The sequence below is a fragment of the Passer domesticus genome, chromosome 11, assembly GCF_036417665.1.
Source record: "Passer domesticus isolate bPasDom1 chromosome 11, bPasDom1.hap1, whole genome shotgun sequence".
Lineage (NCBI taxonomy): Eukaryota > Metazoa > Chordata > Aves > Passeriformes > Passeridae > Passer > Passer domesticus.
The window spans coordinates 7949513-7961616 of NC_087484.1; the positions used below are offsets into that span (position 1 = coordinate 7949513).

General features: G+C 41.6%; 1 protein-coding gene across 8 annotated transcripts in view; it reads right to left on the reverse strand.

The window, feature by feature from the left end:
- Positions 1 to 12104, reverse strand: part of MCF2L2 (MCF.2 cell line derived transforming sequence-like 2) — a 144576-nt gene that overhangs the window by 104431 nt on the left and 28041 nt on the right. For all 8 annotated transcript variants that reach the window (XM_064385397.1, XM_064385396.1, XM_064385399.1 and 5 more), the window contains exons 2-3: positions 11989 to 12072; positions 3640 to 3754 (exon numbers count right to left, since the gene is read on the reverse strand). In XM_064385397.1, the coding sequence (XP_064241467.1) occupies positions 3640 to 3754; positions 11989 to 12072 (199 nt within the window). The remainder of the gene's footprint in view (positions 1 to 3639; positions 3755 to 11988; positions 12073 to 12104) is intronic.

Sequence of the window (12104 nt, forward strand, 5' to 3'; positions counted from 1 at the left end):
CACATACACATCCTTCAGTAGCTCAACAAATATTCCACAGAATAAAATTCCTTGATAATGCTCAAATAAAGTTAACAAAGATATTGTGTGTGTTGCAGATTATTACAGAAAGGGTGAGAAACTAAACACAAAAGTGTCAACCTGAGCCCTTCACCTTCAAATGATGTTCAGCACAGCATCAGTTGTAGTCACTGAGATAAGCCAATGGTATTTGTGTGTTTGGTTTTTGATGTGGAGGTTTTTTTGTTGTTTTGCTTGTTTGTTGTTGTTGGGGGGTTTTGCGGATTTTTTTGCTTTTTAGTTAGATATTACTTGACTGAAGTCCTAAATTTAACCAGGGAAACAGAGAGCGTGTCAGCAAGTGATCCTATTTCAGCAGCATGCTGAAAGGCCATGCCAAGGTCTGAATGTCATTTGGCACCAAGGGATGGATGCAGGCACACAGCCACGGGAAGAGGCCTGGCCGAGATGGCAGCATCAGCACAAGTGGATGTACAGCTGAGAACCCCCACTCCAGTGTGCATCCAGAGAAAGTTTGTTGAAGAACAAACACACACACACACACACACACACACACACACACACACACTCTATCAATGTTTTCTCAGTGTCAGTACTGTAATATCTCTACCTTCATTATGAAAATGCATTGGGGTTTCTCCAGTTCTCTGAAAAGGAGGATTTGAAGACAATCCTGAAGAGCAGATAAACATCAGGCTTACCTCCAAAATAAATTCTGGCACATTTGCCCAGATCTACAGATGTCTGGCAGAAAGGTTCTCTTTCCCTGAATGAAACATCTGCAATCAGCAGAACTCTTCCATCCTCAGCTCTATATTCAGGTTTGCCCTTGAATACTCACTTGAGATGTTGAATTTCCTGACCTCTTTTGGAAGGAGAAAAGGACACCTGTTTATCAAAGTACTTAATCCATGTCAAGATAAGAAATTCTGGCCATGGAATAAAGCAAGTAAAAAAGGAGCTATCTAGTGCATGCACAGAGACATGCATGTGCACACACCATGTTACTGAGTGTCTGTGGATGTGTTTATTATGAAGACTCCTTTGGTGGAGCGCTCTCACGAGCAGGTGTTGAACCACAGGGAAAATGAATCAGGTTACAAAAGTCTCACTGGGCTGATCTTCAATCTTATCATATGTTTTGTCAGATGAGCATATAAGATTAATCATTCCAGAGGGACTTAGAAAGTTACTAACACTAAGTGATGTTATCTGCAATCACAGAGCTTATCTCCACAACTAGCATGGGCCTTATTGCACAGGATATGCAAAATCAGACACTATAAAAGACAGATATTCTCTGTACATTTGCCTGGAAAGTGATGCTGATTTCTCTGGTTCACTAAGCTCTGAAGAAGGAAGTATTTTCTATGATAAATAGGATGAACTGCTTTTCAAACTATACCTCATCTCACCTGATTCATAGACATATCCTTTATAACTCCAGAAGAGTTAGAGACAGTTCTCTGTTCTTAGTCACTTTGTTGGATACCTTCACATCTTTCTTGAGAATTAAAGCAGAAGGTGGACTACTAGCAGTGAAGCTACACACACAAGAACACTGTTATATTACACACAGCACTATCTAGTACAGTAGTGTTGGCAAAAGTAACAACACACACCCTTTACTGCTTGCTGAGGTACATGGCAAAAACTCTGTGTGCATGGACCAGCCAACTGCAGATTGACAGAGCTCTGCTGCACCCAAACAGGCCCACTACTTAGGCCTCATTGAGTTTGAGCTCTATATAAATATGTCATAAATCACACAAAGCTTTCTGCTCAGGTTCTTCTTCTAAATTAACATCTTTCTTCCTCGCCATTTACAGAGATAGTGGCAAATTTCAAATGGTGACTCAAGAAATGCAGGCAATCTTTCCAAAAGCCCTGCAATAAAGACTAGGAAATTTCTTGGAAAATTCATATCCCTTCAGTGTGGTCTAGGTTCAAACCTAAGAGCCAAACCAATGTGCTGGTATGCAGAAAATGTACCTTGAAACCCCAGGTAGTCACTGGCCTTGAACAGGTCAAACTGAGCAGTCACTTACTCAACACAAGTTTTTGTGAGCCTGTCTATAGAACAAGATATTACTCACACATAGCTCATCATCTGTAAAATAGGTATATTACAGCTCTCCTGACTTACAAAGTTTTGAACTTCAATTCTTCATTCTTTGCACATGGCTCTGGGATTCCTCAGGGGAAGAGAAAACACACAACTGAAATTTAAACAAAGCAAAAGTCCATCTAGTTCAACACCCTGAGCCCAGTGTTTGTAGATATTGGCTACTGAGACAAAGGCAGCAAGAAAACGAGAAGGCCAATGTTTCTCTTGGTATATTCTCCCAAGTCCCAGCATTAAGGAATAATTTAATTTCTTCAGCCTGGGTTTGCATTTGAGCCATTGTGTCTAGCTGCCATTGATGGAGCAATCCTCCATGAATTTGGCTAATTTCTTTTGAATGCATCTGTGCTTTTGAGCTTCACACAGGCTGCAGAAGCTCAAAGCATTTCTGTCTATCCTGTTGACAATGTAACATGCTGGTCCCCCACATGTGACAAAATCAGTGGGAATCACCTCCCTGCACAGCAAGTACAAAGAACTGAAAAACTACTTTTATGGTTTTCTCAGCCACTGATGCTGTTGTCTATACCCTAAGGCTGGTCACCCTCCCAGTCCTGAGGGAGTAAAATACTGAAAACAGAGTTTCCCCTTCCGAACAGAAGTCCCACAGAGCAGAGTGAAAAATGAAGCTGTTAAGTTCACAGTATGTGGTTTCTCTCAGCTTGCTTTGGCAACTCTGGCAACAACTTTGGCAAATACACGTAGGTGGAGCTGCAAAACTTCTCACTCAAACTTGAAGGAGGCACGTTTTCTGCTATGATCCTCTAAGCACCTTTTTGCAGAAGACCACAGGAAATGATAAATCATTGCTGTGCTTCTCACTAGTACAAACAGCCATGGTCTAGAGACAGGATCAGGGGACTGAAAAAATATTAAGCTCTCTTAGATAAGCAAAAAGTAATTCAGCAGTCATGCTTTTCATTTCCTCAGAGGAGGGGAACTCAGTTTGTTTCACCATCCTTATAAAGCTGCAGGCAAAAAGCAAGGAAAACATCCTGGCTGTGGAGCAATCTCCAAAGAAATGAAGTACCTGAAAGCACATGGTGCTTGCCAGAATCCTGTCAGTGAGGCACCTCACTTGCTTTCTCAGCAAGGGGAAAGCTGCATAGAAAGATGCACTCCAACTAAAAACAGTTGTGAGGCCTCTGTAAGTATGGTTCCTTCCTGAGCAGCCCTCCCCTCATTACATCCAGTGCCCTTGAGGCTTTTCACAAACACCCCCCTTTAGCTCCCTTTGATCTACCATCTTTGCTGCTGCTCTTCAGAACTATTCCTGTTCCAATTCAGTTCAACCTGCCCTGTGTGAAGCTTTCTTTTCCATGAAAACGACACAATTCCTAGGGCCTAGATAGGTAGATGGTAGATAGGGAAGTTTCATAATGACTGGAGAGATGCAGAGGCACTGGTATGTCCTGGTAGCACAACTAAAATCAGTGAGCCACTGGGAAAGAAAACTCTTTAGGAAATCAACAGAAATTTGTGCTTAGTCTCACCTGGGAATGCTGGTTAGATAGGTGACCACATTCAGAAAATCGTCATCAGGTATCTCACTGAATCCTGCAAATTCTGGAAAGGTTATAATGGGTGCCCCATCCTTCCCTCTTCCTCCTGCAAAAAAAAGTCAAAGTTTAGAAGGTGATTTTATGACTTTGGACAGACTGGTCAGTACTCAAGTGGGAAACACTGCCATGTTTCTCCTTGTAAAGCACCCACATCCAGCTCCCATCTGACACAACTCACTGTAGTTTCATCACCTCCATTTACTCCAGATGAGATTCTAGCCTTTGAGAGTCTCAGCTTTTTCATTAATCTTCTGCAAAATTCTGATGAAGTGTTTTTTTTAGTTCTTTGTTTTCCATTTCCAAACAATTTCTTGTGATAATATTACAATATTTCCCTATGTATAGGTAGAGCACTCTTCAATTCCTTCTAGACATCAAATGAAATGAAGTAACAGAACACACAAGCTTTCAATACACACATATAGCCCAAAATACAAGCCAGGGATCAATCCAGGTTTAGGTCTTTCCTTAAGAATGCTCAAATGCATGGAGAAATTTTGCTTATCATGCTTATTTGCACCAAAACTCTGTTAGACAGGACAGGAAATTGCAAAACTCATAAGCAATAAGGCTGAGTCCCTTTCTGAGGGATTCCCTGGTTCAGAGTCAGATAGAGCTACAGGAAGCATGGAGCCAAGGCCCTTGAAAGCAAGCAGCCTTTACAGTTCTCCTGACACAATGCTCAGCCCCAAGAGCTGCTGCAGCCCACAGCACAAACCCTGTTTACTTGTAGCCCCATTCCTAACTTGGTTCCACTAATAAATCTGGGCATTGCTCCAACCACACAGAAGTTACAGGGGATTTTCTCACCAGTTTGGGCTCAAAGCTGAGAGCAGACTGAGGAGGCAGCAGCACATAAAGCAGCATGATGAAACAAAGCTTTTGTTATAAGTATCTTATTGCTTAATTCTCCTTAAACAGGGTATTAAGAATATGTTTTTCCCTGAGTCTTTCTCCTTTCTCTGCAATTTTTATGTAAACCTATTTTTTGCACCAGGCTCAGGAACTCTTTAACAACCCAGTACTGAGTGAATTTCTGCTGCAGACTCAGTTTTCTGAGTCATTCATGACACACAAAGGACTCTTGCCCAAGGGACAGCCAGATTCTGAGCTTCTCTTTAGTAAAGAGGAAGCTGTGAGGCAGTAAATTACCTTCCTCAGGAAAATATCCAATAAATTATCCCATTAGGAGCATGGGCGTGGAGGGAAAAAAGCCCATTCTCATTCCTTGAAAGCACCCTCTAAATCCCCATAAATAATCCCTGTTTCCAGGCTGCTCCCATCCACCATTGTCTTTCCCTGTTGATAACTACAGCTGATGCCACAAACCAGTTTCTCCTGCTCTGTTGGTGGTCATTTCAAGGAGGTGCTCCAGTAATTCCTGGCTATTTCTCTGTAGAGTGGACAGTCCCTTTCTAGTCCTGATCCTGCTTCTGCCCTATCCTCACCAGCCTCAGCTGGATCACTTAAAATCCCTTCTGTGCTGTCTGGCCATGGAGAGCTGAAATGCTGGGGGATAAAATGTTTGCACAAGGTAAAACTCAGAGCTCTAGAAAAATAGGAATTTTGAACTTTTTCTTCTTGACATCTGGTGACATGGTATCAGCACACTACCTTTAGCCCCTCTTTTCCTTCCTGAAGGTTGATTATTGCTTTGATTACGTCTGAAAATTACTCAGTTGTGTGAGATCATTCACTATCTCAGCTTGCTAAGGGGAAAACAGACTCAAAAGTCTCTCAGCCAAGAGGGGAAGCAAGAAAGCCATTATTCACACTGCACTGAATTGGATTTCAAATGCTGAGCAGAGCCACAGCCTCCACATTGACCTCCCCATTGGCCTTGGGGTGCTGCCAAATGCTGATGCATGGCAGCTGGATCTCCAGCTGCACTGTCTGCAGTCAGCAGTGATGTAGAATATGCTGTCTTGCAAATTTAGTCAGGCTTTCTCCAGACTACTGCATTCTAGACCAGGAACTCCAACCAGCAGGTACCCAGTTAGGCTGGTTTGTTACAGATTCTCAGTGACATCTCCTGGACACAAACAGTAACAGCCAGGAAAATTTAATACCAAATTTGTCTGCTGTCTCTTTGTGCAGAGCTCAGTATGTGCCAAGGTATTTCATACGTAGTATCTTGTGAACATTCACAGGATTTCTGGGCACCAAACTTTCCCAGTCACATATTTCAAATATGTGAATTTACATTAAATGAGAGAGATGTAGCAACTTGGAATATTTTAGTTTAAAGCAGCAATATTTGCCACTGGAGGATAAGGTAGAGATTCCCCTGGATTCCCTACTTTAGCACCTGATAGTTTAGCTGCAGTTATACTCAAGATTTGTTCAAACTACAAGTTTCTAATGCTCCTGCTTATGAGGATCTCTTTGTGTCCCTTTTATTTCATCTCCTGCATCTCCATTCACACATGTGCTCTTCTTCCCCTGGCCTCTTCCCAGGGCTGGATGAGGCAGGCTGATGATGCACTCTATGTATGTGGGTGTGTATTTTTGTCATAGGATCTTCTCCTATAAAAAGCCATCCAAAGAATGAATGTAAGCAGACTGAATACTGACTTCTTCCTTTCACCACTGGCAACAAATCTAGGACACCTAAGAGCCTCAGACTGAACATTCAACTAAGAGTCAGCAGCTCCTGCCTCTGACTAAGCCCCAGGCTCTTAACAGCTGCTGATCTCTATCTCATTCTCCAGTGTGAAGGCAACACTTCCTGCTTCAACCACACCAGAACCCTCAGATGGTTGAGCAGAGCTGTTTTTCAGACAGGGAAATAAACAAGGAAACCTTCAGTTCCTGCCACACCAGGATATTAGAGGGAAGTTTGAGGAAGTTTAGTATTCAGAAATTGTTAAGTGCTATGATGAGAAGAGAGCAGAAATGTATAAAGTGTTGAGTGACAAGAAACACCACAAATATGTTACAAATGAGTTTTTCCTGCCCATATCTGAAGTTCAAGCAGTAGTTGGGTTACAAAGGAAAATTATCTATATCCATTTGGATAAGGGATATAAGGGAAGCTCTTTAAATACCAAGAATGCCTGGAAAACTCTCTCTTCAGTACAAGAGAGCAATTCCATACATCTAAATGTTAATGCCAATTTTTCCCTGACACTAATCCAAGAATTGCTGCAGTATGCAAATTTCTGCAGAATGTGGATTGACAAGCTGCAGCCCTTTTTTCCTCGGCCATCAACCCTTCTTTCTAGGGAGTTGCCACAAGATTTCTTCCAGTCCTTGAAATACTTTAGCTGGATACTACTCAATGTCTTGAAAGGACAGACAGCAGAAACTGAATGCCAGTAGGGACAGTCTCCAGTCAGCACCATAGCCATAAGGACTGAGTACATGGAATTTGTCTTTTATGAAATTTAGAAGAGATAGCACACAAGCTGTATCAGGATTGTACAAGGTACCCATGGTAATGGGACCTTCACTAACTCTTAGGTGTGCCAATCCCCAAAGTCCCAGGACACAGAGCAGCATTCACAGCTGCTCCTATTAGACAGACTTTCCAGCAGCCAATGCAGCCTGGATAGCTGCTGCAGTGAAGATGGGGCCAGAACTCAGCTGTGGAAACAAAAGCTGAAGTATTTGGGGAAGGAATACATGTGGGGGAGAAAAGGTTATGGCAGCTGAGAAAATTTAATTTTGCTTTGCAGTGTAAAGGGTGTGATTGACAAATGAGGTGTGAGTGCTGAATTCTGAGAGCTCTCTCAGCTGAAGCTGTATGTTGGTATGACTGATGTAAAAGCAGAAAGCAATCACAACTGCAGGCCAAGGCCCTGAACAGGATGAGGATCTTAGAAAGTTTCCCACTCCCAGTTCCAGCCCTCCCATGCTTCCCACCTAGGCACAAAAAATATCTATGATTGAGACAATAAGGGGCTACACTAAAGTCCTATTCTATAGCCAGCAGCTCTTCTAACTAGAGATCACCAAATATGCTGAATATTCCCTTGGGAAATAAAACCAAAACAAATGAAAAGCACCAGCCCAACAAAGAGGGTATAGTCAGAAGTTCCAAAAGTTAGTCTGCAAGTTTCCAGAGCTCACCTCCCCAGCCTGCCACAGACACTAACTCATCAGTTAGTATTGGAAAGTGTTCTCTCAAATGCTGCTGACACTTGCAGCCTTACTGCTTGAGCCTGCCCACATGCAGATAGCTCCCTGAGGCATCACAGCCCAGCCCTGACTACAGTTCATCTCCTGGGTCTGACAGCCAAAAAGTCTAATGATATCTTGGCTGCAGTTTCATTGCTTTGGTCAGGTCTTGCTTTTTCCAAGCTCTGTTGTTTTGGTTTTCCATGTTGATTAATGGTTGTGAGTGATGAATTTCTCATTAAATCTTGTTTCCTGGGTCTCAATTTTTATAAAAGATCCAAACTGTCCTTTTGGCAAGGTCAGGTCAGGTTTTCCAAAAGGCTCAGTTTGAACAGGAAGCAGATGGCCAAATACCCTCCAGACTTTGCAAATTAAATAAACTGGCTTCTGAGTCAGTTACCATTTTCAGATATACTCTCCCATCCACTGAAGTCTGTTAACAGGAGCAGAACACAAAGAAAACTGTTCTCTCTGCTAATACACTTCGTGACAGTTTGTCTAATAAAGTCGTGATTTAGCAACATGATCCATTATTGCTGCAAATGGCAGATTGGGCTCTTTGACAGAGTAATTACAGATGAGAATAGGTTGTGAAGCTGCAGATAAAAAAGTGGGGGGGGGAAGAATGGTAGCAATTCCAAGAGCAGATTGGTACAGCAGGACAGAAAAAGTATTTTACTAGTGGTTCTTTATTCTTGAGTAAAAACTGGTGTGTTAGAATAACCTGGCTTTCAGTACTACCCAACTTTGTGATCTAGTTCCCTTAACACCTACAGGAAACACACAAACCTAGCTGAACACTCCTGTGTTGTCACAGCTGTAGTCCCATAATTGAGAGTTTGGTTTTCAGGGAAAGGAAAGAGGCAGTAGTGGTATCAAAGCTAGAATTTAACCACAAGAAGCAGTACTCCTACCAGATCTCACAAGCTAAGCAGGGCTAAATCAGCACATGAGAAAAGAGATGACCTAAGTAAAATTACGTCATTAAGGACATTGCCATATTACACTGCAGCCTTTTCCATGACCTCAGTGGGCCAGGGAAGGCTTTGGAAAGTTTCCCTGTTCTTGGGATGGAGTAAGGTCTTGATTAGTCTGGTAGGTGGAGGACCAGGACAAACAGGAGGCTGTTATTAGGTAATAGATAGACCTGACACAATCAAACACCAAACTCATTAGACTTGTTATGTAATTCCTACCATCTGCTCAGAGACCACAAGACAGTCAGATCCTCTTAAGAAGTTTGCACACAGCAATAGTGGAGAGAAGTGTTTCTAATGAGTCATGTCCAGAGAAAACAAAGAGACTTTGATTCAATCATTTTCCCCTTTCTTTTCCACTTTACTGCAAGGAAACATTGTGAGTTCACTGCATTTGCCTCAGCTGCCAGCTGTTACTAAAAAGGTGGTATTAACCAAAGAAATACTCATTTATGGCAAAGTTTACAACAGTCAACCACTGACTTCCATTATCACTGGACAAATGCATTTGGGGTCCACAGGACTGAGCAGGAGAGCTTGGCAAAGCTAGAGGCTGTGGAGTAACACAAACCAGACTCTGCTACATCCTCTGGGCTCTGCACAGGCATGGAAGAGGTGACTGTAAATCAGAGTATACCACTGTTAGGAAGTTGTTCAGAGAAACATAATTTATGTCCATAACCCTCTGCAAGAACATCAGAACTGCCTTTTACTACCCAAGATAATGACACCAAGGAACAGAAGGGGGTTTTTTGGTTTTTTGGGTTTTTTTATTTTTTTTTCCAGACAGTGGCTACTGAGCTGCAACGTTTCAATATGGAAAACCAGGAAATAGGCTAAGTATCAAATTTTCAGCCACCATGTAGGCAAGCACTGAAGCACCAAAATATTTGTGGTTGCTCATACCTAATGAAAAGCAGCTAACAGCATGCTTTGAGGAAAAGCAATAGAGCCATCTGGAAAAAAAATCTAAATCAAATTAAATGAGGTCATTTAGGTATGAATTACTTTAATATGTGAAATGAGGCAGAAGAGTGCCCAGTTTTGTTTTCATTGCATGAAGAAAAAACAATCTTTTGCTAAAGGAAAAAGAAAGTAACATTATTTAGAGAAATGCATTTTTGAAAAGTATAGTAATGTCTGGCTTGCACCTAAAGTTCTCTTTGCAGGAGGCAATAGAGGGAGAGTAAGGAAGATTCCTGCTATGTTTTAACTATGACTCACCAGAGGTCACCAACACAATAAGACACTGGGCCAAAGGGGCCTCTAAGCCTCCCTTTTCTTCTTCACATGCTACCATGGGGATTCTGGCATGGAGGCACCCAGGTTTCCAAATTTACCTGTAAACTTCAGACTGACATCAACTTTGAAACTATGGACTACACTGTCCTGTTCTATAGTAGGATACTATTTCTGGACTGTACTGAGGAGATTTTAGATAAGCCTGAAAATTCTTAAAATGTAATTTGTTATTTAGGTAGATGGGGGCTTGAAAGATACCTTCTCATTCTTCTTTGCTATTTGTTATTAGTACTTCTGTGTTGATGAACCACTTATTTGCTGATTCCTAACAAACAAACCCCTCAGCCTTGCCTTCTATGAAAAGTTATTTTTCAAGTCTTTAAGCAGCTTACATTTAAACAGCCTCATTTAAACACCTTTCTCATCACTTCCAAGAATAAAAGCATTAGATAAATGTGAAGAGTTGAATTTGCTAAAATAGCAGGTGAGAATAGAGGCACTGCTGAAATTATGAATCCATAAAGAAATATGAAAATTCTCTTTTTATGTCTACCCTTGACATTTTTATTCCATGTTTGATGTTCTAGCTGGAACTGGAGATGGGTTTTTTCTTCCTGTTTAGTAAACCACTTTCCATAAGTTGCTCATTACATGCTGTATTCAGCTCTTGCTATTGGTCCCAAATGTTGCAAGGTAATGGGGTTCAAAAATAGCAATCCTCCACATTTTACTGGTCAGGCAACTGTATATGAGGCACTCAGTTCTCAACAACTCCTACTTACCCTGCACTGAGGACAACAGTGGGATGAAAAGGGTTTCAGCAATTTAATGCAGTTACAGACCCTGTCCTGCCCAGAGGGTTGTGGAATTCTAGGAAGGTGAGACCCTGAGATGTTTTACTGCAGATGAGGAGGCAGCTGGTTCCACCTCGGCTCAGTCAATACCCTCTGTCTAATGCAAACCCTTTAGTTACTGAGCTTAGGAAACTGCCACAAGATCCTACCTGCAAGCCTCCAAAATCAAGTTTTAATACTCAGAGCTTCATAAAGAATTCTGTGTAAACTAGATTTGGATTCTTTTAGCAATTTGGAATGTATTTTAAAATGCAAAGACACAGCAAGGATTGGGCCTGCTGAGCTGACCATTTCCAGAGCTGGGTTGGTGCACTCTCTGCACTCTATACCTCCCAAGAGGGACAGGCTTTCCAACAGGACCTTCTTATAATCTTAGCATTTTGTGCAAAATCATGATACTTCACTGTTTCTATGGGGAAGATGATAAGAAAATTTTGAATTTTCTTATTTGCAGAACAGACAGAAATAGAGACAAAAGGAGTTGCCAGAGGCCATGCAGTCAACAGCAGACTGTTTCAGGACCAAGATAAGATTTTATCATCTACAGTATCCAAAATAATGAATTAAATAATTTGCCAAATATTTCAGTATCAGCTCTTTCTTTGGGATAGGAACTGCGTCACTTCATGTGATTGCAAATTTCAGGCAAACAAAGGACTATGTAATAATCATATCTTTTAAAGATTAGAACTTTACACTTAGCAATGAATCATTTCTAAAACAAAGGCAAATGAGGAAGAAGGGGGAGGTCATGAATAGATCCCTGATAGACCAAAATCTTTTCCCACAAACAAGATGCTTGGACATTGTGCAAAGATATGTAGTGAAAGTTTTGTTTAATTTCTTGCCCTCTAAATAGGTTCCAGCCCATTGTGGAGAACATGGAAAATTAACTTGCTTTAAAAAAAGAAGTACAGCAGCTTGGCATTTATCCATTCCAAACACCGTGAATTGTAGCAGCATTTCTCAGGAGCAATATGAAAATACTGTTGCAACTGCTGTACAGAGCTGAAGGGTGACAGTCAGCATGACACATTCCAGTATGTCTCCAAGAGAATCACGGAGTGTCATTACCAGCAACCTCTTACCTGACAAGATTGCAAATTGCCTGTGGAGCTGCTCTATGATATCCACTGCTACCAGCGGCCGTATCTCCTGCTGCATGATTTCATCTGTGCAAGGGAAAACAGAAATCTTCCATGAG